Source organism: Mytilus trossulus, chromosome 3 (genome assembly GCF_036588685.1).
Source record: "Mytilus trossulus isolate FHL-02 chromosome 3, PNRI_Mtr1.1.1.hap1, whole genome shotgun sequence".
NCBI classification, from domain to species: domain Eukaryota; kingdom Metazoa; phylum Mollusca; class Bivalvia; order Mytilida; family Mytilidae; genus Mytilus; species Mytilus trossulus.
In genome coordinates, this window is record NC_086375.1 from 35,813,523 (window position 1) to 35,840,798 (window position 27,276).

Here is a 27,276-nt window from a genome sequence, read left to right on the forward strand (position 1 = left end):
TTAATGCATGAAGACTTTCGGCAACGTTATCGGTGAAAACTTTATACAGAAATATGCAAAACATGTCTGATTGGTAGAAATATCAAGACTCGAAACACCGAAAAATAGTGGATTTTTTGAGAATTTTTGTCATAGTCAAATAAATGGCCCAAGTTTATGTTAAATAGGTACTATTCATAACTGCCTACAGAATGAGGCTTTAGGAAATAATTTTGAGTAAATATTGAATGAAAATCTGGTATTATTGAGTGCCCAGGCTAAGAATGTAACAAAAACAGTGAGAGGGGAGAAAAAAGGGGGGGGGTAAAATTTTCTTTTTGATGTAATCATGTATTTCAATTTCAGTTGTCTTAATTGAAATTGAAAGTAAAGTTAAGTTAAGTTTCATTTAATATAGGAATTTATTTTTTCATCCTCCGGCAGTGAGGTTTGAACAGGCGATCATCCGGGTGGAAGACTGTGCATCTTTCCACTGAGCCACAGAAACCATTGGAAACCTTATGAAATTTAAGCATATAAGTCACCCTCTCTGTAAAACTAGAAATTAATTTTGGGAGAACATAATCCAACTTCGTTTTCTTAAGAAGCAATTTTTTTGAAAATTATTATTTTTTCAAGCAAATTTGTATGAAAGTTATTCAGAAATGTTCGTTTTTTCGTCTATATGTCACTATTTCTATACCTTAGCGATACGATATCCAACACCCTCATAACCAGACACTAAAGAAACAAAGATTTGTTATTGCTATTCCGACTTGGCTAACAATTTTTAACACATTTTAGGTGTTCTCATCTCTTTTGCTATAAAAACTGACAAAACAAAACATGAAAACACCTTGTAATTTGAGTTTTGTTTCAGTGTTGATACTCTATGAATCAGATTTTTTGTATGTGTATGGGTTTTACTTACAGTTTTGATAGTACTCTTGTAAATGATCACGGCACAGTTGAAAAATGCTCAAATTGAGGATCAGTATACCACCAACTTGATTTTTGGTGTCTGAAACCAACAAAATGCAATGCATTATGTCCATTTGCCCTATATTGACAAGATTTTTTTTGGGGAAAACTATTTTATTTTCATTTTTAAATAGAATATTTTCACAAAATGTCACAAGACAAAGTGTTGCTGTTTTTTGTTTTAAAATGACAATTTTCATAACATTAAACTTTTTACAAAAAACAGCAACACTTTGTCTTGTGACATTTTGTGAAAATATTCTATTTAAAAATGAAAATAAAATAGTTTTCCCCAAAAAAAATCTTGTCAATATAGGGCAAATGGACATAATGCATTGCATTTTGTTGGTTTCAGACACCAAAAATCAAGTTGGTGGTATACTGATCCTCAATTTGAGCCCACAACCAAATATGTACGTCAAAAATTGTCAACGATACAAAACTTCATGCAAACTACTCCGCCACAAATTAAGCTTATCGGTCAGATTGACCGGTAGGAACGTTAAGAATCGTTCTTAACCCTTTAACGTTCAAGGATTTTTAACCTTTTCTTCCCGAATAAAGGATATCTGTTTTCAATCAATTGCACATTTCGATAAAAAGCTCACTCAAAGGACAAGTAAGACTCATCTGATAGATAATTGACCAAGGTTTCAGGAAAACTTGATTTAAGGAAAATAATTCTAACGTTGGTCACGTGATATCTCTCAAAAGTCACGTGACATGCTGAATTAAAGTGACAAAAATGTACAATTCAAGCGGAAAAGCGGTTTTACAGACATTTAGTGACAAAAATAGAACATAGTTTTAGTGTTAAATTAATGCATGAAGACTTTCGGCAACGTTATCGGTGAAAACTTTATACAGAAATATGCAAAACATGTCTGATTGGTAGAAATATCAAGACTCGAAACACCGAAAAATAGTGGATTTTTTGAGAATTTTTGTCATAGTCAAATAAATGGCCCAAGTTTATGTTAAATAGGTACTATTCATAACTGCCTACAGAATGAGGCTTTAGGAAATAATTTTGAGTAAATATTGAATGAAAATCTGGTATTATTGAGTGCCCAGGCTAAGAATGTAACAAAAACAGTGAGAGGGGAGAAAAAAGGGGGGGGGGGTAAAATTTTCTTTTTGATGTAATCATGTATTTCAATTTCAGTTGTCTTAATTGAAATTGAAAGTAAAGTTAAGTTAAGTTTCATTTAATATAGGAATTTATTTTTTCATCCTCCGGCAGTGAGGTTTGAACAGGCGATCATCCGGGTGGAAGACTGTGCATCTTTCCACTGAGCCACAGAAACCATTGGAAACCTTATGAAATTTAAGCATATAAGTCACCCTCTCTGTAAAACTAGAAATTAATTTTGGGAGAACATAATCCAACTTCGTTTTCTTAAGAAGCAATTTTTTTGAAAATTATTATTTTTTCAAGCAAATTTGTATGAAAGTTATTCAGAAATGTTCGTTTTTTCGTCTATATGTCACTATTTCTATACCTTAGCGATACGATATCCAACACCCTCATAACCAGACACTAAAGAAACAAAGATTTGTTATTGCTATTCCGACTTGGCTAACAATTTTTAACACATTTTAGGTGTTCTCATCTCTTTTGCTATAAAAACTGACAAAACAAAACATGAAAACACCTTGTAATTTGAGTTTTGTTTCAGTGTTGATACTCTATGAATCAGATTTTTTGTATGTGTATGGGTTTTACTTACAGTTTTGATAGTACTCTTGTAAATGTTATGAAAATTGTCATTTTAAAACAAAAAACAGCAACACTTTGTCTTGTGACATTTTGTGAAAATATTCTATTTAAAAATGAAAATAAAATAGTTTTCCCCAAAAAAAATCTTGTCAATATAGGGCAAATGGACATAATGCATTGCATTTTGTTGGTTTCAGACACCAAAAATCAAGTTGGTGGTATACTGATCCTCAATTTGAGCCCACAACCAAATATGTACGTCAAAAATTGTCAACGATACAAAACTTCATGCAAACTACTCCGCCACAAATTAAGCTTATCGGTCAGATTGACCGGTAGGAACGTTAAGAATCGTTCTTAACCCTTTAACGTTCAAGGATTTTTAACCTTTTCTTCCCGAATAAAGGATATCTGTTTTCAATCAATTGCACATTTCGATAAAAAGCTCACTCAAAGGACAAGTAAGACTCATCTGATAGATAATTGACCAAGGTTTCAGGAAAACTTGATTTAAGGAAAATAATTCTAACGTTGGTCACGTGATATCTCTCAAAAGTCACGTGACATGCTGAATTAAAGTGACAAAAATGTACAATTCAAGCGGAAAAGCGGTTTTACAGACATTTAGTGACAAAAATAGAACATAGTTTTAGTGTTAAATTAATGCATGAAGACTTTCGGCAACGTTATCGGTGAAAACTTTATACAGAAATATGCAAAACATGTCTGATTGGTAGAAATATCAAGACTCGAAACACCGAAAAATAGTGGATTTTTTGAGAATTTTTGTCATAGTCAAATAAATGGCCCAAGTTTATGTTAAATAGGTACTATTCATAACTGCCTACAGAATGAGGCTTTAGGAAATAATTTTGAGTAAATATTGAATGAAAATCTGGTATTATTGAGTGCCCAGGCTAAGAATGTAACAAAAACAGTGAGAGGGGAGAAAAAAGGGGGGGGGGGGGTAAAATTTTCTTTTTGATGTAATCATGTATTTCAATTTCAGTTGTCTTAATTGAAATTGAAAGTAAAGTTAAGTTAAGTTTCATTTAATATAGGAATTTATTTTTTCATCCTCCGGCAGTGAGGTTTGAACAGGCGATCATCCGGGTGGAAGACTGTGCATCTTTCCACTGAGCCACAGAAACCATTGGAAACCTTATGAAATTTAAGCATATAAGTCACCCTCTCTGTAAAACTAGAAATTAATTTTGGGAGAACATAATCCAACTTCGTTTTCTTAAGAAGCAATTTTTTTGAAAATTATTATTTTTTCAAGCAAATTTGTATGAAAGTTATTCAGAAATGTTCGTTTTTTCGTCTATATGTCACTATTTCTATACCTTAGCGATACGATATCCAACACCCTCATAACCAGACACTAAAGAAACAAAGATTTGTTATTGCTATTCCGACTTGGCTAACAATTTTTAACACATTTTAGGTGTTCTCATCTCTTTTGCTATAAAAACTGACAAAACAAAACATGAAAACACCTTGTAATTTGAGTTTTGTTTCAGTGTTGATACTCTATGAATCAGATTTTTTGTATGTGTATGGGTTTTACTTACAGTTTTGATAGTACTCTTGTAAATGATCACGGCACAGTTATGAAAATTGTCATTTTAAAACAAAAAACAGCAACACTTTGTCTTGTGACATTTTGTGAAAATATTCTATTTAAAAATGAAAATAAAATAGTTTTCCCCAAAAAAAATCTTGTCAATATAGGGCAAATGGACATAATGCATTGCATTTTGTTGGTTTCAGACACCAAAAATCAAGTTGGTGGTATACTGATCCTCAATTTGAGCCCACAACCAAATATGTACGTCAAAAATTGTCAACGATACAAAACTTCATGCAAACTACTCCGCCACAAATTAAGCTTATCGGTCAGATTGACCGGTAGGAACGTTAAAGGGTTAAAAAATCTTCTCCTTTGAAACTGCTGTATCAATTTCAGCCAAACTTAGGCTAAATGAGTTTCAGAGTATCTAGTATAAATTTTATATTTTATTTCCTTGTATGTCAAGAAACATAGCTCCTATGGCTAAAAAAAAAACATAGGAGAAAATGATTTTTTTTTTGGCTTTTGAAGAAAATAGGACGATTCAAAAAACATTTAAATACTGTGGATTCATTAATATTCGTTGGATACCAATTTTCGTGGATTTCGTGGATACTGAGAGACCACGAATTTAAATGTTCAACGAATTACAAATTTTCTTAAGGAATGTATGCAGACTTTACAAAAACCACGAATTTAAATATCCATGAATATGCAAGTTTTCCTCAAACCACGAAAATTGGTACCCACGAAAATAAATGAATCCACAGTAAATTGAAAAGCCAAAATAATCATTGATGAGAGATTTAACCAAAAGAATTAAGGTGAGCGATTCAGGCTCTTGAGAGCCTCTTGTTCTGCAGGGAAACATAACATTCACTCTGTGGTTAAAGTTTTTAGATTCTAAGAATTTTAATAATTTTCTTAAACTATCCTGGGTTTGTACCAAACTTGGACAGAAGCTTGTTTATGATCATAAGATAGTATCCAGAAGTAAATTTTGTAAATAAATAAATCCATTTTTTCCATATTTTACTTTTAAATGGACTTAGTTTTTCTGCGGGGAACCATTACATTCACTCTGTGGGTAAAGTTTTTAAAATTTTAATAACTTTCTTAAACTATCCTGGGTTTGTACCAAACTTGGACAGAAGCTTATGTATGATCATAAGATTTTATCCAGAAGTAAAGTTTGTAAAAAGATTACTCTGTTTTTTATGTAATTTACTTTTAAATGGACTTAGATTTTCTTACAATCATAAAATAGTAACAAGAGGAATATTTTTATTGATTTTTTTCCTCATTGTTGTTGAGCCTGCGATTTACAGCAAAAATAGGCGAGACACTGGGTTCCGCGGAACCCTTACAAATTTTTATAATATTTTTGAACATGTATCAATAGATACTACATTTTGACAAAGTATGAACAAATTCTATCATTTTTATTTTAGACTCCCATACCACCTTAACTTTAACTTCATCAAAAACTACCTTGACTAAAAACTTTAACCTGAACTTCACTCTCATTTTCAATGTTCAGTGGACCATGAAATTTGGGTAAAAACTATAATTTGGCATTAAAATAAGGAAGATCATATCATGGGGAATATGTGTAATAAGTTTCAGGTTTATTGGACTTCAACTTCATCAAAAACTACCTTGACCAAAAACTTAAAACCTGAAGCAGGATGAACGGACGCACAGACAGATGAACGGAGCCACAGACCAGAAAACATAATGCCCCTCTACTATTGTAGGTGGGGCATAAAAAGTCCAATTTGTTATCATGAAATGTAATATTGGAGTTGGAACTTTGAGTCATTGAGTAATAAATTTCATAGTTCAATTTGTATCATGCATTGTCAAAAAACAATATAAAAACTTAATACTAAGATGTGTTTGTTTTAGAATCAAGAGAAACTTGAAGCACTTACAGCCTACCTTAGAACTATACATCTCTACTGCATATGGTGTGGCACCAAATTTGAAGGTATTTATTTCTTATATACTTTTGTTTTGTTTCTGGTAATGTTTGATATAAAAAGGGTAAAAAGGCAGGTTTAATAGTATGCAAGTTCAAAGAAAATTACTTTTTTCTATTTTATAGTTTTGTCAACTGTAATGAGATGCAAACACTCACGTACCAACTATCGACTCAATATCTTCATGCATGATAAAAAAAAGTTTGGTGATGTACAAAATTTCATTTGTAAGGATTGTAATAACATGTGCAAAAAAGTCATTCAACTAGAACACAACACCAAAAAAAATCTGTAAGTCAATATTAAACATGTTTTTCAACTGAAACAAACAAAACACTCAAGAGTTTAGAGTAAGTTATTTGTAATTAAGATTTTTTTTATGTTTGTGTTGGACCAAATTTACATGTATTACAGCCATGAACTATTGTTTCAGATGAGGATGATCTCACAACAAATTGCCCTGGTGACACAGCGGATGCTCATGATGAATAGTTATAGTACATATCAAAGTCTGGGTACTTATCCAAAGAACTTTTGTATAAAAGACACCACTTGGTGCAATGGAGGCCAATGTGTTGAGATTGTGTCAGATGTTTTAGACAAGGCAATATGGATAGAGTTTATGTAAATTTTAAAAGACAGGACACTTCTGTGATAATGATCTTTTATAAATAAATGCTATTAAAAATAGTCAAATTCTGTATCAGCACATGTGCACTTTAAAGGAAGAGCTTGTAAAAGGAGTATTAAAAAGTGACACATACATGTATGATTCTTTGTTGGTGCATGCACTTGTTTGTTAGTCCCCTAATCTTAGTGTTCCACTCTATCTTCTGTAATTAAGTCTTTTCATAAGAAAATGAAGACCAAGTTTATGCATTTTGTTTCAGTTAACTTATTTTGCAAATGTTGTGGTCTTCGAAAAGGAAAATTGTTTTTAAAATTGCAGTTTTCAGAAGTTAAATCTTAAATATTATAAGGTTAAAAGTTTCAAGCTTGACAGTTGTATCTGGACATTGTATTGCATATGCAATACTCTCAGTATGCCTGTTTCTTTTGATATTTTTGGAAGAAGATTCTTGTGTTCATGAATTATGATGTTTAGGTGTAATACCACCAAATCATGGTACTTCACATCCGGTTGCATACGAAAGTAGGTCTAAAAAAATATTCCCTTGAATTTGACCGTTGTAGGTAATTAATTCTACATTTTATTGCAGTAAAACTATTTCTGTGTAATAAACATATGTCTTGGGTATTTCAAAACACCATTATTTTTTATTTGTGATTTCTATAGAAAATTTTGTAATCTTGAGGTTACATGGTGACTAAACCTTGTACACAGAAAGAATAAGGGGAGAAATTTGATTGGTTAATTTCCAATGATGGTTATTTTCTTATATGCAATGAAATGTCATGTGAAACTTTTTCTATTGAACTGGACAGGATAAAACTTTACTCATGCCAAGTATTTCTTTATTTGAAAGAAAGATAAATTCTGCACAATTTTTTGAAAAGTGCAAATTTAACAAAGACTAATAGGGGAAAATCAATGGTGGTATTACACCTTTAATGTCAATTTTTTCAGGTATTCAGATGCAAAAACGTTTTAAAAAACAAGTATTTGGACCTTTAGGTTTAATTGCTCTCATATAGTGCGGGCACACCAGTTTCAGGTTTAGAGAAGGTTGAGCACTCACAAACATGTTCACCCTGCCACATTCTATGTTTGCCTGTCTGAAGTCAAGAATCTGTAACTGAGTGGTTGTTGTTGGTTGCAGTAACAGAGGCCGATTTAGGGAGCAGGGGGCCTGGCCCCCCTCTCTTTGGGTGCTTATATAGGGAATCACTGAAGCGTGACTGGAGCCGGCCCTCTCTTAGGTCAGTCAGTGGGCCCCCACTTATGAAAATATCTGGATCCGCCACTTTGTAAGTCATATATATTTGCTTTTTGTTTCATTTGTTGGATATTTTTCTCATGTTAGAATCTTTTAAAGCGAGCTTATCCCCTATTCAATATGGATGTTGCTTAATTTTTAAGGCAAAATTGTGACATATAGTTGTGTTAATCTACTTCAGACATCTCTGTTGGATAGTTATCTTATTGGCAATTTTACCACATCTACTTGTTTTATATGGTAATAGAAGATTATGTTTTCTGGATTGTGCATACACCCATCTGAATGTGTGTCCACTTCCTGGTTAAAAGTACTTTGTGATCACATCAACTTAAACTAAGTTAATAACTTCATCAGAGATGAATAGTTTTAAACAAGTGAAACTAAAGTCTACCACTTACTGATGATACCCCTGCCAAAATATTTAGGTAAACAGGAAGATGTTAATTTCTGATGATTCTGAAACACATCACACAGTATTGCCAACTTATATAAACCCTGAAACCAACTTTCAAACATACTTGTATTGGAGTTCCACAGAAAAAGTGTGAAGAAAATTTTCAACTTTGCTATCATGTGTAAAATGATACAAGTTTTCGGTAAACAGGAAGTTGTTGAGTGATTAACCTGAAAATGTGTCACACCGCATAGCTGACTTATATAAAAATCCTGAAAGTCTGAAACCAAATTACAGAAATCCTTGTTATGTAATAAGTTCCTGAAAATAAATGTGACGAAAATATTCATGGGGCAGACACTGACGGAGAGAGGTAATACAGTACACTCCCACTTGTTAAAAGCAGGGTATAAAAACATTGAGCAATGAACCATAAACATGAGGTCAAAGTCAAATAAAACATACCAGACTGAAGTGTACATAGTAAAAAAAATATTTTCATACATCAAATATAGTTTATCTATTGCACACAGTATTTGTTCAACAGACCAAAACAAAAACTAAACCATAAACACTGAACCATAAAGATGAGGTCAAGGTCAGATGACACCTGCCAGTTCAATATGTACACAGTCCAGTCAATCTAGCATTAATTTGACCCTAAAATAGCATTAGAAGATTATTAAGTTTTAATCTAGCATTTTACCCAAAATATACACAGAAAAGAGTCCCATAAAATCTAACTTGAGGAAGACTAAAAAAATCACCATTTAAAATTCCTATGGAGATTTGCATTGAAAAGGGAGATAACTCTTGCAAAAAAGGCAGAAATATCAATAAAAATTGATACAAAATAATAACTTTACTGCTTTTATTCATCAGAATGAATTGATTCTTGATTTTTTAGTGGTCTTTAAAGCTTAACAAACAACTCTAAAGGTGTTTTCATATATTTTATCAAGCTATAATCAATGTTTCGTAATTCATTAGTTGACCATTTATTAAATTTTTCAACATGTCCAGGTAAAGAATCTCAAATTAAATAAAAATAATTAAGCATGTATTCTTTTTGTGGTTTAAAGTTTCTTCAAATAAGTAAGTTGCTGAAAAAATATAATATACAGATATAAACAATACCAAATTTTCATTATTTTTTCAAAATGGTTACAAAGCTTAAAATTTGTAATTTATTTAATGAAAAATGCACAAAAAACACTTCAGTTTTGAACATTTCATGAAAAAAAGATTATATTATTTAGTCAAATACAAACTTATAACCCCATCAAAGTATCATACTTTACATAAATTTCAAGAAAAATAACCAAAAACTGACCAAAAAGAGACTCATTTTCACAAGAGTTATCTCTACTTCCAATGTTTATTTCCATAGGAAATTAAAAATGCTGATTTTCGGTTTTCCTCAAGATAGATTTTATGGGACTTTTTTCTGTGTATATAAAGGGCATAATGCTATAGATTAGAACTAAAACATTTTCTGTTGCAATTAGTTTGAGGTTAAATCTTAGTTTGACTGGACTTATATAGCAGACCTGTTGCCTATAGTATCTGAGATGGACTTAACCACAAAAACTTGACCTTGTTCACTGATCCATGAAATGAGATTGAGGTCAAGTGAAAACTATCTAAATACCAAAATATACTCAGGGTTTCCGCTGGCGGTCGCCATTTTCGCAATTTGCGAAAAAATAATAATTTTGGCGATTAAAATTCGTCATTGGCGAAAGAATTTGGCGAAAGAAATATATATAACGATGTATTTTCAGCCATCTTGTTTATTTACTTTTTTCGGTTTTCTCTAACTTTACCGATCATTCAATACTTTGAATTCACCTTGAACTCGTTAAGATTTTGACAGAAAATCAATAATCAGCTGATTGCATTCATAGCTATCGACATCAAAGGACTAATTAATAAAGGTGTTGATTGTATAATATGACAAATGATAAGGTTAAATGGCTTCTGTGACATGTCACAAAAGGGAATAATTAACTATTTTACGACGCACGTGTTTGAAGCAAAATTTTTACGCTTCCTCTCCTTCTTTAAAATGATAGTCAGAAAAGAAAATTGTTGTTATGACGAAAATGTTCAAAAGCAAGAAAGGTCTCTGATTTAAAACTTTATCATTCAACTTTCAAATAGATCATTGATTTGAGTTTGTACTTCAAAGTAGTTTCACCTACACACGTGTTTCAAGTGTATTTTTACTTATTTACGATGGTCTAGAAAAGGAAACTGTCGTTATGAAGAAAACTATTCAAAAGGTTTGCATGAGAGTAACCCTTCAATGTAATGACCACACCTTACAAAAGGGATCAATTCCAAGTGATAAGATGCTTTGTATTGTTGTAAAAACCACTTCTTATTATGAGGGGGGGGTCTGGAAAAAAGGAAATTTTTAAAAGAAAAATATAATTGTGTTACTTGGCGAAAAAAATAATAAAGTGGCGAAAAATATATTGTTTTGGCGAAAGAGGTGGCGAAAAAAAAAATTGACCCAGGGGAAACCCTGTATACTTATCCATATTAAGAGAGAAATTAAGAATACTAAAATCTTAACTTTTTTTTCAAATAGTCACTGAACTATGAAAATGAGGTGAAGGACAATGAACATATGACAGACAAAAACTTCATATCATAAGCATATATGTACAAAGTATTAACTTGAAGGATCCATTTTTTTTTTGTACCTTCAGAAACATTAAGTATTTTTAAGAAGTTAGTCAAAGCCGCCTGATCACTATCCATATGTTGAGCGATTTGCGACTTGATTAAAACCCATTAAAGCTATCTACAGTAAACTTTGTAGATCTAAATGTATCTAGGTCAATAATGAATCTACAAAAAAACTCAACTCAAAAGTCTTCTTGTATTTCAAATTGAAAATAGTCAGACAAGTGTATTCATTTTTTTAGGGATGAAAGTTGACAAATCAACAATTTGGCACATCAACAATGAACACATGAAATAACATGAGTTTGTAAAATGAATCCTCGTCCAAGGCAAGTAATGATTCAGGATCACATCCCGTCATATTACATTATAACTGTTACACACAACTATAGAAATGGCACAGTTTGTCTATATTGGTTCATCTTTGTCAATTTTTGATATTGTTTCATTTATTTTGTCTATGTATGCCTGCTGTTTTGATGTGGTGTACCAACAATAAGATCTGAAAAAAAAGAAACATTATTTAGAAATTTAACTTTAGAAATGTGCCAGTAAAATGAACCACAGAAATTATAACTGATTTAATTGTGTGAATCTTTTATTTTATTGATAAACTTAATCAAGATTGATTTTAACATTTTAAAAACAAAGGAGTAGGTTCAGTAAGACCCCTTTTTGGCCTCAAAATATAGCAGTTTTACAAAATTGATAAAATATAAACTTTTAGTTATTTATTGAACAGTAGAGTGCTTCTGCTACATAAATATGGACTATTTTTGACTATACAATGAACATATATCGCGGACTGGCACCTTAAAGTCATGCTATATTACTGAATTCTTCACAATTCTAGCATTTTAGTTAAATTTTAGACAGTTTTCGTGTCAAACGAAAGTGGCCCCAATCGTGTTCATCCTTAATATTGAAATGGAAGTTGTATTTTATGATAATACATAACATATATAAAGGTTGAGGATGCACACGGATGCGGCCACTTTCATTTTTGACAAAAAAACATCCGAAAAGTGAAATTTTTATCGGACCTACTCCTTTAGTTTAATCAATATTAAACTGATTCTCTTGCAGAAAACTGTTATAGAGCAGCATACCCTTGTTTTCTAGTGAAAGTGTAACAACCACATACACAATATAATAAAATTGAGACTTGAAATGGGGAATACCGGTATGTTAAAGAGAAAACAACCCTGACCAAAAACAGACAAAAGCTGATGGCCATTGATTGGTCTTCAACCCAGCAAGAAAATCCTGCACCCTGAGGTGGTCCTGTTATGAGCAATGTTTCATCTCATTTGGTATGATTCAGCATCCCTTCATCAATTTCAAATATGTAAGACCCAGATAATTTTGATGATGTCTTAAATCAATTGTACACTTTTGCAATTAAGAAATATAGCTTTTTCACACACATAGAGAATTGTCAGGGATAAAGAATCATTTTCATATTAATTATAAACTCAAATGATGACTTTTTTGTCGAACTTTTTCATTACAACTAGAATTGTCTATGTATAATCTCACAATCTCAGTTCAAATAAAATTTACATATTGTTTTAAAGTAGTTTTTTGAATATTACAAAAAAAACAAGTGGTCAGCTTCTTTAACAGTGTTTAATAAAAATCTATTCTACCTACCCATAACCAATGTATGGAACCAAAAATCCTAGAAATGATGCATGGAACATTTTCCGTCCACTGCCTGGAAGATAAATAGAAGCACATTGAATACAAATCTATAACATATGTACGTATTTGCCTTGGAAAATACGTCTTTGAGTAAGATGTGTAACAGTCTAATTAAAATTAAATCTCTGCACTTGCTCATTATTTTTGCCTTGTTGCTGCCATCAAGCATAAAAAATAAGCGAGTGCAGAGATTTATTTTTATTAGATTGGATGTGAAAAATCTGCATAGTATCTTCATGTAGCTAGATCAAAATGGATAATACATAAATTGAATTAACAAATATGATCAAAATTGATGATAGACTGTCATATTTATTATTATGAAAATAAAATGTAATGCGCCCGTATTCATCTGTGCATATAATATTTCATTTCTTTAAATGGTAAAGACATGTAGACTGTAGTTTATTTTTTGACAAATATTCACTTCAAACAAGAGAAAGCCTGAAGCCTGTATGATAGATATGAAATGTGAATTAATAATTAAAACTGGGTATTTTCAGATATACATTTACAATATAAATCTGTACATTCACATTTATAATTTAAAAAAAGGTTATAATTTTGACAACAAGATGAAAACTAAATGGGCTAATGATGGTATATAATGTATGTTCCTATCTCTACATTTGTATTAAAATATACAAGTATAATAAACTATTATTACTATTAGTTCCACCTACTTGTAAATATGAAAGTAGCAAGACCACTTATAAGTCCACTAGAACTACCAACTAACATTGTATCTCTGAAACAGGGTTCCTTCCATACCTCTTGACTGAAGATTTTTTTCTGAAATATAAATACAAAACTTAAGCTACATGTACTCTTAGTTACATTTTGTACTTACATTATATATGGCAGGCAGTGTTCTTCCGTAGATTTTTGAATAGCACCATATCAGTTTTAAACCTTTTGTTTCCTAAATATCGTAGCACAATGTAACCATTTAATGAACGATGGCCATTTAAATGACATGATTGATCAACATTGAACAATGCTGTTGACTGTTATGACATTCTTACATTTGTCTTGTATATTACTAGAATCACACTTTTGACTTTTCTTTTTTCTGTTCTTAACATGCTTAATAATAAAAAATCTATTTTGATTTCTCAATATTATGTACTTAAATTGGTATTTGGTACATCCGGACTTCCTTTCTTAGTTATTAATCCATTAATAGATTAAATCACAATTTTCTTCCTTATCAGTCGACAAGAGACACTAATTCAAGTATCAAACATATAGATGTCCATCAAAGGTGTTTAAAATTTTGGTAAAAGTACAGTATCAAAATTTGTGACAAAATCTCAATTTGCTACTTAAATGAGTGAATTAAAAGTCACTCATTTCAGTCATTCACCTGACTGTTAATTACTGTTTAATTGGTTAATATTAGATACACCAGCCCTCCATGCATGTTTACCAGACAAATGCCCTCCGATATCCGAAGAACCCCTCAAAATCTGCATGGGTACAGTGGCATCCATGTACACTCCCTATCGGGATTAATGGAGATGTGTTACTAACATATATTTATACGACAATTATTTTAACAGGTTGGGAACAAACCCTCTCTATGGTGATTATACCTGTATAGAGGGATAAACCTTCTATAGAGGGATAAAATTATCATTATCCCTCTATAGAGGGGTATTTTTGTTTAGACTGGATTTAAATCAAAACAGGGCAGAATGGCATTCTCTACTTATTATGGCAGTAACCTGCAACAGTTGATGCACCAATTGATGTACTTAGTTTAATATGCACATGCCCAGTTTGATGCTTATATGACTAAATATAAAATCTATTGTCCACCATGATTGAAAGCTATGATGATAAGGTAAATTCTACTCACTTATGCCTCACTGAACAGAATTTCTATTGTTAGATTTAAGGAGGCTCGAGGGTATAAAAATTTCAGAAAAAAATTAAACATTTGTTTTTCTTTACAAATTTTATTTGTTACCATTTGTAGTTGTTACTTAATCATATGGTACAAAAATCATTCAAAACAATCAATTCGTGTTGGCCCCAGATGACTTTAAAAATGTATACATCATTGAAAAAGTTCCAAATTATCTCCCTTTGGTGGAAAAATGCATTTTTTTTGCTTTAAAATTGAAATATCTTTTTCAACTTATCGGTGACCTATATTTTTTAATATAATTTCCATATAAGCTGTACTTAAACTAAATTATTGTAAAATTTGAGCGATTTCTGTAATAAATTTCTTTTTTTATTTCGATATTTACTTTATTTCTCCTATTACTTCAACAGAAAAAACGCACTTGTACAAAAATGTATGCTTCTTTCGATGGCAGATTGTGAGTGCAAATGAATGGTGACCCCACTCTTTTATTTTATTTTTATTTTAATTTTAAGATAAAGTTAATTTATAGAAAAATATAGAGAAGTCCAGATATAAATGATTTAGACCCGCGAACCCCCTTAACATGATTTTTTAAGGTCAAATATTCCTTTTGATGTTGATCAGGTGTTCAGATAGGTATACAATAGATTTCAAGTTTTGTCACTTTAGCAGAAAACGGTTTATCCCAATTTTTAGTAAAGTGCATATGTTGATGCACATACTGCTAGAGATTATAGCCAATATAATTAGAAAATGCCATTCTGCCCTAATTTGCTTTAAATCCAGTGGAATCCGGGTCCGTTCGCGCCCATTCACGTTCGCACCCACTCATGTTCGCCCTCTTTAACTTTCGCACCCCAGATGTTCGCACCCAAAGTCCGTTCGCACCCAACATGTTCGCGCCCAATTTTAATTGGTTTTGTGTTTAATAACTTTGTAATCAAGTTTTGGCAAGTAGTATTCTTAAAAGTATAATTGATTTCATTGTCTCAAAATAAAGCGAGACAGCATTTTTTATGTGCTGCTGTTAAAAAATTATCTTTTGTGTTTTTCATTTAAAATATTTTACTCATACCAAGCTATAAATACATTCAGTATTTACATCAAAGCAATTCATAACAACAATCATGATTTTCCAATAATTGAACTGGAATTTGAATTAAAATTGGGCACTAATGTGTAGAGTGCGAAAGTATATTGGGCGCGAACGGACCTGATACCAATCCAGTGTAAACACAAATGCCCCTCTGTAGAGGGATAATTTTATCCCTCTAAAGAAGGTTTATCACTCTATACAGGTATAATCACCATCCAGGGGGTTTGTTCCCAACCTGTTTAACAAGGACAATCAATCCCCACCCAACACAAAGGGAGTGCTAGGAGACCGGGAAGTCTGATATTATGGTGGAGGAAGCCGAAGTACTTGGAGAAAACCACCAGGCCTCTTGGTGGAACCAGGCAAAGCAGAGAGATATCAGAAGATGGATCTACAGGTCAAAGTAGGGGACAACTTTGACCAACCAAGGTACCCAAAGTATCATGTCTATAAACTTTTGAGACAAACGATTCTGGGTGCGAACGGAAATTGGGACGAAATGACCCAAACTATGTCCCCAAACGTCGGGTAAAAGTAGGAATGGAAAATTATATCTTCCGCGGAAGCTTTCTGGGGGAAAAAAACATAATTTAGTATTTGGCTCACTGTCTTTTCTTGTTTTTCCTCTTCTTCCATTTTGTATTAATAACCTTGAGTACTTTACGTAAATTTGTATGTTACATAAGTACCGAATTTGTTGTTTTTGTCGTGGTAGAGCTATAATAGCAGATCATATTCGTCTAGTAACCTTAAGGATCAGCCTCGGTAGGTCTCGTTTAAGTAAAACTACGCGAGATGTGCGGGAGCATTTATTTAATGTTATCTTATTCCTTTAGACGCTTAGCCACTACATTTTAACCTCAACACAAAAGAGTAACGGAAAATACACATGGTATAAAATTTGTAAACAAAGGTAAATGAAGTTGACGAAACTAAACTTGATATATACATTGAAACTAAAGACGATAAGCAAAGAAATTGACATTTTGGGCAGAAAGTTCTTGAAAAGACTATCTATTTAGCACAATTACGTAAAATGAACAATTTACAATTAAGTTTTAATAATCAGTGCCTTAATTTTGTATGTTTTGTTTAATATTATATTAAGATAAATTAGTAAATCCTGCCAATAATTACAGAGGAAAAAATTGCAACAGAAAGCCTGATAATAAATTTATTACACAATACAACATTACACAGGGTTTTGTTTCTGGTAATGCAGAATGTGGGGTTTACTACATGGAATCCATGATATATCCGCCGGAAACAAACTTACTGGCTGGGCGGATACAAACTTACTGGCTGGCTTTGTTTTCCCTTTGTCTACCCAAGTTCTGGGATATTGGACAAACTACGTAAAACACCCAATATAAATAAGATTTTTATTTAGAAACCTAACGATTTGGTTGAATATACGTTACACACAAGAATAATACAATACATATGATGAGGCAGAGTGTACTTGGCATTGTTAAGTTCCCCATTCCCTATTCCCAAGCCAAACGGTATGAGGCCCGGGAAAATGTGCCTGGCCGGGCTAGATGTTGGGCAAGTGCAAGAACAGGAAGTCAAGCAAGAATAATAACATTGCTGGACTCGGAAGAAAGATTTTTTTATATAACGTTTTCTTTTTAAAATTAGAAAATTGGTAGTCCGAGTTTGTTTTAAATATATATTTGCATACAAATGAGAAGACTGTCTGTCTGTCTGTTCTGTCTGGTCTGTCTGTCTGTCTGTCTGTTCTGTCTGGTCTGTCTGTCTGTCTGTCTGTCTGGTCTGTCTGTCTGTCTGTCTGTTCTGTCTGGTCTGTCTGTCTGTCTGTCTGTCTGTCTGTCTGTCTGTCTGTCTGTCTGTCTGTCTGTCTGTCTGTCTGTCTGTCTGTCTGTCTGTCTGTCTGTCTGTCTGTCTGTCTGTCGGTCTGTCGGTCGGTCGGTCGGTCGGTCGGTCGGTCGGTCCGTCTTGTCCGTCCGTCCGTCCGTCCGAGTGGTCAACGCAACTCAAAAGTGGCATTTAATTACCCAAAATTCATCAACCCTGAAAATCTAATTAGGGTAGATCATAAGTAAATCTTTTTGGAGACAGAATTTTCTTATAATTTTCCAAAATGAAGATTTTACTATGCTTTTTTCAAAAATATAATAAAAAGTATGGGTCACCAGCTATTTTTCAAGCTATGAGTGGTTAAAAATTGCCTAAATTTGGTTAGTTTGTTCATAGAAAGTCACATAAGAGTGCATAAAAAAAGTTCTATGAGATAGAATTTTGAAATAAATTGTGAGAAGTTAGGTTTCTTAATATGCTTTAAGAAAATAAAAAGAAAACATGGTGTCACCGAACTTGTTTTCTTGCCACAAGTAAAAATAAAAAATTTCCCTATTAGCCTAGTATAAATTTTGTACTAAAAGAGTTATCTCCCCTTAGATGGACCAATTTTGTACTGTGATTGTACAGGCCCGAGACCACAATTAATTCTTCTATCATTTCTTTATAACGTTTTGTCGCATTAAAAAAAATTTAACTGTTCTTTTTGTCTAATTTTTTGTGTGAGTAATGTACAGTTCAAGTCCCAAAACATATGCAATTTTCTGAAAAATTGCATGTTTACATCATACAAATTTGGCCAATACACATCCATACCCCTATAGGCAAGTCAAGAGATGTTCCAAAAAGTGTAAATATAACCTTTTTGCACCTGGCCTAATCACTCTTTCCTTATTAAAATCAGTGAAAATAAAACATCCAAAAGTTTATTTCAGCTCTCTTCTTTCATTCCCACCCCAGAAAAGGTAAGAAATGAATGAGAAAGGGAAAGAAAAAAAATAAAGAAAAAATACACTATAATTAAAGGGAACTTTATTCGTGAACAACGAAAAGGGGGGTCATTAATTGTGGTCTTGGGCCTACAATCAAAGATGGCGGTATACCATCAATCTACCTTAAATTATTATGTCTGCAGATATATATTCCATGTCAAAATGTCAAAGCATTATGTCCATGCATCTTATTGTTTTATAAAATAACTTTTTGGATCAAACTATTTTTTTTATTTTCAGGAAATAATGGAAGAAAGCTCTGAAAATGTGCCAGAGAAACAAAGTATGTTGTTATATGTACCTCATACATGTACATGTACAAAAATGTATTTGAATTAATTTGCAAATGTTTGGGTTTCTTAAAACGAATTAAATGAATTGATTTGTCACTTGAAACAGTCAAACATAATTACCCGATGGTTTGAGATCACAGTTATTTCATAGTGCATTTCTTATAGTCAATTAATGAAAAATTTAAACCATCAGCGCTTTCTCAATAATATTTTTATACGACTATAATCCAATTGTGTGCTCCCAGATGTTCTTATAATATAAAGTTAAGATCTAAGACTACATTTTCTCAAAAGTGACGAAACAATTACATAGACAATGATAGAAGCGGTATAAATAATATTTGATTATTAGAGGTAAAAAATGTACAACTGAAGTAGAGTTTTTAGTTTAATAGTGAGATGAATGTAGGATAAATTTACTTATATTATACATTTGTTTCAGAACAAAAGAAAAAATCAAGAAATGTCATTGATGGCAAAACCAGGGTAATTATGAAATTATTTTATTCTATTTTTTTATATAATTTTTTTTTTAACCAAAATATAAATACAACAACATTATTTTGTGTAAAACATACATAAGAAAACACATTAAAAACAGAACAAAAATGTTTCAAATTGTAAGTCAAATTTTAAAATCACAACTAAAAACATCTGTATGATAACATGAAATAATTCCATTCCTTATTTTTATAGTTTTCACTTAAAAATGATAATACAGACATGAACATATTATTAATAAGTTTGGTATAAAAAGAGACATTTCTTTCAGTTGTTTTTTTGGAAAAATCCTTAGTATACATAAATCTATGCAGAACTTAATCTATATCTAATGATATATAAAACTTTAATTGCTTCAATATTTAAACAAATCCATTGATTTATTTGTTAGAAAAATGTAACCTAATCAATAAAGATTTTCTCTGCAGGTGTTGCCAGTACCTGAGTGGAAAGCTCAAGAGCAAAATGCTCTGAAAAGAGTGAAGCGTTTGGCCAATAAGGTTTGAATAAGTGTTAGCCAAACTATATTTAATAAGTATAAAAAGCAATAAAAAAGTCATGATTATGATTTTAATTACATTCAATTATCATAAAGTATTATGTACCAATTCAAAATCGAAACAATCGCTCAATAGATTTAGTGCATGTCAAGTAGAATTAACTTTTTTTTGTAAATTAACCTAAACAGCAGTATTTCAGAAAAATACTCTTTGAGAAAAACACACAACCTTTTTCATCAGGCTCAAACAAATATTTTAAGAAAGAGAAAAACATTTTATTATAAACCATGAGAACAGATATATAAGAAAGATGTGTTAGGAGTGCCAATGGTGCCAATCAGACAACTCTCCTTCCTAGTCACATTTTGTAAAAGTTGACCATTATATGTCACAGTAGGGCTTTCAGCACTGAGCCTTGGCTCATGGAACAGAAGCTAAAGGGTCCCAAGAATGACTCGTTTAAGACCATTCACACAGGAAAATTGTATTAGAGCATGAACTGAACTGTTCCATTATTTTATTGTTTCCACCATTTCTGAGCGGACATTAATTTTAGCATTGTCTGTATGTCTATACATCCCTAAATTTGCTTGTGTTCTCTAATTTCAGTTTGCTGAAACAAAATTTTATAAAACTAATTCCTTATGCTTATAACAACGAAAACAAGTCAAGTTGAAATTTTGATGGTATCACTGTTACCATTCTAGAGTTATGCCCCTTTACAAATGGATAAATTTCTGATTTTTTTCTTTACTTGTCTCTAAAGTCCAGTTTGCATCAACCAAACTTTATGACACTCATATACAGTAATGTCAGTGCATCTTTCTACAAAACTTAACATAGGCGTTAATGGTATTGTTTTCTTCTGTTGCTCAGCCCATATCGTAAACTTGTATATGTTTACACGTGACTTTTGAGTTCCTCATTTCAAGGCGCATTATGGGTATTGTCCTGGATGAAGTTTAAATTTCAGTTGTCTCACTGTTATTGTTGTTAATTTATTCTTATTGTCATTTAGATTTAAATAATTCTTAAAGTTCTTACAATGAGTTACCTTGGGATTAGGGTTGTGCTGTCTTCTACAGTATTTAATTAATTTAAATCTTATTTAATGGATTATTTGTTATAAAAATAAAAGTCAAATATTTTTTAGGTGAAAAGATTTTCATCAGAAACAGCATTTCCACCTATGGGTTTTTTTTATATTCATGCTGGTGCTGTTCATGCATTTGGTAAGTAGAATGACTTGTCTTTGCATTATTTTTTCAACTCAATGTTTAGTCAGAGGCTTTACTTAAACATGTACCTTTTATTTCAAACCATCCAAAGAATTGGTTAAAAGGATGCATTTACCATTGTGTATACAATTCCGGAAAAAAATCTGTTTTTCGTCATTACAATTTACTGTGAAATTACTTTAATTCGTGGGGTACCAATTTTCATGGTTTTTGTGGATTACTATATCCATGAATTTAAGTGTAAGTGTCCCATGAAATAAAACAACCATTATCCAAATCACAACATAGAAAAATCCCCATTGGTAGGTTTGACTACTGATATGATCAAGAGCATATATTGAATAACACCAAATCTGAGAATACTGTAATAGCAGTCATAGAACTACAACCGCATGCAGGATTAAACCCATTTAATTTTTAACAATGTAAACTGTATGTACTTTAGGATATTTTAATTTTCAAAAATTAATTTTAATCTATGAAAGTCAGATTTCTGGTTTTGATATATTTATTTGACAATTCAAGATACGTTTACAGCATTTGTTTATGTTATCGTTTTCTTTAGGTGACATGTTTCTGGCCTAATTAACACCTTGGAAGGTCTTTAATCTGTTGATCACTTAATCACATGATACATGGCTTAATTAGTGTTATCACTATAATTTACACAGGTCAATGTTTAGTTTGCAATTTTCTTCAATCCATACTATTTGTAACCTTCATTTCTAAAGGCTTTAATTTTTAATTTTTTATTTTTTTGAAAACTAAAATCCATGAATTTAAAAACCCATAAACATGTACATATTACTCAAACAACGAACATTGATACCCATAAAATAAAGCACATTCATAGTATGTGTTTTCTGTTTTTTTTTAAGGTCATGAACAAAGTTGCAAGATATTTTTTTCGAAGGAGAATATCCAAAAATTAGATGTTACAGTAATGGACACAGAAGTAACACAAAAAGGTAATTTAATTCAATTCATTTATAAATCCGTCATGTTTCTCAAATTCCCCGCGTTTTATGAACAGAAGTTCAACTGTCCAAGATAGAGCGGTTATCTTAATCAAATTTAATTTCATCTGTCCTCTGCAAAAAATTACTAATTCTGTATTAAAAGGGAATCTCATTAATAGAAGTCCTTTCCTTAAGTTGTTACCTTTTTGTTATAATCTTACTCCCTTGAATTTTTTATGTCGTCCTGAATATATTACCAGTATGCATCTGATATTTTTATTTTATGGTTGAATTCTCATGAAAAACAAGTCATTTACTAGTTGCTAATTAACATTTTCCTGATGTAATTATTCCCTGACTATCTATCTTTCTACCTGATAATTGACTATTTTTATTTTTTTACTTGCATGTTAGAAGTTTGGTTCAATTCAAACAGGAGACAACCCATGTACATTTTTCTAATAAACATTTTCTTTCTGTTTTTTAGTACTCTTTTGATGGAAATATGACTTTTAACTAACCACTAACAGGTACATAAAAAGTCTTCATCTGAAGGAGAATACATTTATTGTAGGTTAGTTCAATTCCAATGGGAGACAACTCTTGTACTATTTTACTTATTAACATTTTCCTTTATCTTATGTAATCCTATGGTGATGGAAATACGACTTTTAACTAACCGCTAACAGGTGCATAAAAAGTCTTCATCTGAAGGAGAATACATTTATTGTAGGTTGGTTCAATTACAATGGGAGACAACTCTTGTACTATTTTACTTATTAACATTTTCCTTTATCTTATTTAATCCTGTGGTGATGGAAATATGACTTTTAACTAACCACTAACAGGTACATAAAAAGTCTTTATCTGAAGGAGAATACATTTATTGTAGGTTGGTTCAATTCCAATGGGAGACAACTCTTTTACTATTTTACTTATTAACATTTTCCTTTATCTTATTTAATCCTATGGTGATGGAAATATGACTTTTAACTAACCACTAACAGGTACATAAAAAGTCTTCATCTGAAGGAGAATACATTTATTGTAGGTTGGTTTTAATTCCAATGGGAGACAACTCTTGTACTATTTTACTTATTAACATTTTCCTTTAGCTTAGTTAATCCTTTGGTGATGGAAATATGACTTTTAACTAACCACTTACAGGTACATAAACAGTCTTCATCTGAAGGAGAATACATTTATTGTAGGTTGGTTCAATTCTAGTTGGACACAACTATTATAATGTTTTACAGTCTCATATTTTCTGCTTTTGTGTAATAAATATTTTAATTGCTAAGAAGTTAATTACTTTTCTAGTGTAGTAGTTTACATTAATCATTTCTTGATGAATATTTGTTTTTTTATATGAAGCCTAATTTTAATTTATTTGTTTATTTGCTATTTTTCAGATGACAAGCCCACTATAGACATTAGAAATATTGATCTTGACATTGATTTTAATAATGTCAAGATCAATACTCTTAGACAGAGCTACTCCCAACTAAGTTTTAATAAAGGTAATAGATACAATTCATAATTATCAAATTAAACCTTATACTCAATGCATATTAAAAATCCTGAAATACCGGTATATTAAAACATTTACAAATGAATTAGTTCAAAAGATAAGTATTTACATTTATACTGCACTCGTTCTATTTGAACAGTCAATGTTGTGTTGACTGTATATTTCTTTGTTATATACAGTCGCTGACCCAATATCACTTTTCTCATCAATATTTAAATTGTATATCCAGAATTATATTTAATATTCAGGACAATCCCCTTCAGCTTGTGTCGTGGAACAACACAAACTTATTTATTTTATAATTAAATGACTTTACAGACAACAAGACCCATGAATTACCGCATGGTGATTAATTTATGTTTCGCCAACAAACGTGGCGTCTTCAGGACAATATTAAAAATGAAATCAAACAGTGAAGTACAAATTTCGCGGTTGTGCGGTTAGCCGAACAATAGAGGTTGTTAGATCGACATTGTAGATATAAATAGAAAGTGAAAGTGAAAGTAAAATAAGAATCTAGTACAGTTAAAAGTTAAAGTTAGGAAATGTGAGGCTGTGCCCAATCCTTACATTGTTGATATGTCAAGTCAATGCACTATTATTGTCTATATCTAATAATTTTCAAAAAACAATTATGACATAACATCTGTAAATACTTAAATATTATTTAAAAGCATGTTTGATTTTTATAAGCCTGATTCTGTTATACTGTTGTCTGTCTCTCAGTTTGTCTGTTGTTTCATCTATTTTTCTGTTGTCAAAATGTGGGACATTAACTCAAAACTGAATTATCCAATTTGCATAAAAATTTGGTGAATTATTTGTATATATTGACATGGGCTCCCTTTCCTTTTTTTTTTTTATTAATTTAAGATTATAGTTTCAGAGTTATGGGGTTTTTACATTAATAAAAGGAAGATTGGCGATTTATCCAGATTTCAGACAACAAATAAAGAATGCTTTCAAAAACTTGCAAGAAATTTTGGATAATGTTTATATCTATTGACATCAGCTCCCCTTTGATTTTTATAAATTTGATTTTGATATATTATCTACGCAATTCTAAATTTCGATAGTTTAGTCCATCTTTTAATGCTTCATTTTGTTATGTTATGGGTGTGCTAAAATATTGAGCAAGACACATTCTGTATTAAGCATGAAATGTCTTCTTCTAAAAATAGACACATTTTCTAATGCTTTCAATTCCATTTAATATTACTACAAGCTTAATTGAATTAGTATAATTCTTTTTATGAATTTTAATAAAAATAGAATGGGAGTACTCTTAACGTTAATTGAACAAGAGGAGGAAGTTATTAATACTTTATGATTCATTTCTACACATTATTTAAAAATTGTATTAAACCTTCCCTACAGTATAGCTCATATATTATAGTAATCGCTCGTGTATTTGTAATGAAAAACCTGATTCCATTTTATTGACCTTTCATTTTGCTAGATAGGAAAACATATGGTATGAGTGCCAATGAGACACCTTTCCATCTGAGTCACAATTAGTAAAAGTGAATTTACATTTAGCCGTTTTATTAAAAGAAAACAATTTTTAATTTGATAGGAGCAGGTGAGAGATCAACATACAAGGTGGAAAACAGACCACCATACTGGCCAGAGGATATACCATTTGTGTCCCACTCTAAGAGAAAAGGTTTGAAAATGTGAAATTACTATAAAGTATAAACTATATTTCTTATATTTACATGATATAAGGTGTATAATTTTGTAAGAACTATTACAACAGTTTTGCTATTACATGTTTTATAAATTTGTGCCATCTCATTGTTTTTGAAACATAGTTAAATTACTTTTTTCCTGACTTGACGTCAGTCATCATTGTGGTGTGTTGTGATTAATTTTTACAAAAATCTTATTTTCTTAAACAACACTTAGCCACAATCATCATTGAAGTATCTACTTTAACAAATGTGTCTAATAATCCCCTGGTGGACATGGCTAAACATAGAACGTAGCGACAAATGCAGTTTTCAGCTTATATCTCTGAAACTGAAGTATTTAGAGCAATCTGACAATTGTTGCATAAGTTCTAAGGTTTGAGATTTATCTGCCCTGACCTTTCCAGACAACTTCTGCTGATTTTGGTTATTATCTTGAATATTATTATAGTAACTTATAATCTATAGTAATAAAATTGAGAATGTAAAGGGGGAATGTGTCAAATAAAAAAAAAAAGGAGAAAACTATTAAACTGTTAATTTTGATTTTAATCTTATTTCACATTGAGAGCCTCAAATTGAAAATAAAGCACAAATTTGTTCCAATTTGCAAATTTGTAATTTCTACAATTTTCCTCTGTTGAAAATATTTATTATAGTTTCTGAAATAATGTTGAATGAAGGAATGCCTAACACTACCAATATTAACTTTTGTTACTGATTGACTAAAGGTGATGGATCTGGAAGAATCATAACAAGTGACATGATGGTGAAGTGTCTGGATTCCTTCAAAGAATACTGCATTGAGGTAAATATGAGAATTACATTCATGTTGAGTAATAAATAAAGGTAAAGGGTGTTTTTGGTGCAACATGTTTTGCCATTTTAATATCATGTATATCTGTAAAAGTTCCTTACTCACAGTGTTTTCTGAAATTGTTAAAACAGCAATGCGCAGGGACATTTTTTTCACTCATTGTGAAATGGCACTTCAATTTAGGGTTCATCCCTGCACATAACAAATAAACAACTGTAATGATTATATTGCAAATGTTGAATCAAAGTTTGAAAATTAACCATAGAAATTGTGTGCAAGAAGCTAATACATAGAGTAGAGAATGGAAATGTGAAATTTGTTAAAAAAAATTTGACTAAAGACAAAACAAGTTCTAATTTTATAGATATAAGTCCTTGATCTTATGGATGTAATTTTTATTCACCTTTCAAAGTTAATTGGGATTAGAACATGTTGTGAAAGCAACCATATTCCATATGTAATTTCATGGTAGGAATATTTAATAAATTTCATATAAAATTGCTCAACTATAACAAAACACCATTACACCTTTAATCCTATTTTTTCCAGGGAGTACAAGCAGGATTCATCCCAATAAATGTACCAGAGACATATGACATTTTAAAGGTATTTGATATTTTGATAGTGTAAGGTAAAGAGCAATTTTAATTGGTTTATAATAGTCTGATTTTCAGATGCACCAACAGACTCCATAACATAATCTTTATAGCTGTGACAGAGTAAAGGTTGATGAATAGTTTTAGGATACATTACCATTTGTCATATGAAACTGTACTATTGTACATGTATATATATCGAAAACTTCTTCCCTCTAGAATGTAAAAAAAAATTTCAGCAAGATAGCATCAACAAACCAGTGTAAAGTATGGCTCTATGATACTTTTAACAGTCTTTTTGAGTTTTTCTTATTGTTATTTACAGAAATGAATAGGTAAGAAGACATTCGTAGTACAATGTATATGCTTTCCTCTCTTCTTGCATGACAAAATATAAACATCTGCTTAGAACTTTAAATTGATACATGTATCTTCTC

The 27,276-nt window shown here is 31.2% G+C and overlaps 3 protein-coding genes across 5 annotated transcripts in view; 2 read left to right on the forward strand and 1 right to left on the reverse strand.

Annotated features, from left to right (window-relative positions):
- LOC134711347 (G patch domain-containing protein 11-like) overlaps positions 1-11,555 on the forward strand; it is a 65,657-nt gene extending 54,102 nt beyond the window's left edge. Inside the window, exons 5-6 of one of the 2 annotated variants that reach the window (XM_063571892.1) lie at positions 6,162-6,243; positions 11,467-11,555. In XM_063571892.1, coding sequence (XP_063427962.1) covers positions 6,162-6,243; positions 11,467-11,522 — 138 coding nt within the window. In that variant the 3' untranslated portion in view covers positions 11,523-11,555. Of the gene's footprint in view, positions 1-6,161; positions 6,244-6,668; positions 7,001-11,466 lie in introns of those variants that run through there. The other variant, XM_063571891.1, reaches the window with a different exon arrangement.
- On the reverse strand, positions 11,402-16,614 carry LOC134711348 (cytochrome c oxidase assembly protein COX20, mitochondrial-like). 2 transcript variants are annotated; one of them, XM_063571893.1, is made up of 4 exons: positions 16,507-16,614; positions 13,612-13,720; positions 12,878-12,941; positions 11,402-11,726 (listed from the first exon to the last, which is right to left on the reverse strand). In XM_063571893.1, exons 1-4 carry the CDS (start codon positions 16,534-16,536, stop codon positions 11,633-11,635), a joined length of 297 nt encoding a protein of 98 aa, XP_063427963.1. In that variant the 5' UTR covers positions 16,537-16,614; the 3' UTR covers positions 11,402-11,632. The 2 variants fall into 2 exon arrangements, with proteins under 2 accessions (XP_063427963.1, XP_063427964.1); XM_063571894.1 differs by having other exon boundaries at positions 12,878-12,937; positions 13,608-13,720.
- A 97-nt stretch (positions 16,615-16,711) lies between these two features.
- LOC134710727 (uncharacterized) lies at positions 16,712-27,170 on the forward strand. The gene is made up of 11 exons (XM_063571118.1): positions 16,712-16,813; positions 18,954-18,996; positions 19,449-19,492; positions 19,936-20,007; positions 21,161-21,239; positions 22,124-22,213; positions 23,617-23,724; positions 25,312-25,401; positions 26,158-26,234; positions 26,793-26,849; positions 27,165-27,170. Exons 2-11 carry the CDS (start codon positions 18,960-18,962, stop codon positions 27,168-27,170), a joined length of 660 nt encoding a protein of 219 aa, XP_063427188.1. The 5' UTR covers positions 16,712-16,813; positions 18,954-18,959.
- Positions 27,171-27,276: the final 106 nt, after the last annotated feature.

What these genes read in the sequence shown, in the direction of transcription:
- LOC134711348 (XM_063571893.1), bottom strand. Translation starts at nt 16,536, where the DNA reads ATGGAAGAAGAGGAAAAACAAGAAAAGACA. An exon ending in TGCTACTTTCATATTTACAA is followed by an intron (nt 12,942 to 13,611) that starts GTAGGTGGAACT and finishes TTTATCTTCCAG; the next exon opens with GCAGTGGACGGAAAATGTTC. An exon ending in GTTCCATACATTGGTTATGG is followed by an intron (nt 11,727 to 12,877) that starts GTAGGTAGAATA and finishes CTTTTTTTTCAG; the next exon opens with ATCTTATTGTTGGTACACCA.
- LOC134710727 (XM_063571118.1), top strand. Translation starts at nt 18,960, where the DNA reads ATGGAAGAAAGCTCTGAAAATGTGCCAGAGAAACAAA. An exon ending in AAATGTGCCAGAGAAACAAA is followed by an intron (nt 18,997 to 19,448) that starts GTATGTTGTTAT and finishes CATTTGTTTCAG; the next exon opens with AACAAAAGAAAAAATCAAGA. An exon ending in TCAAAGAATACTGCATTGAG is followed by an intron (nt 26,235 to 26,792) that starts GTAAATATGAGA and finishes TATTTTTTCCAG; the next exon opens with GGAGTACAAGCAGGATTCAT.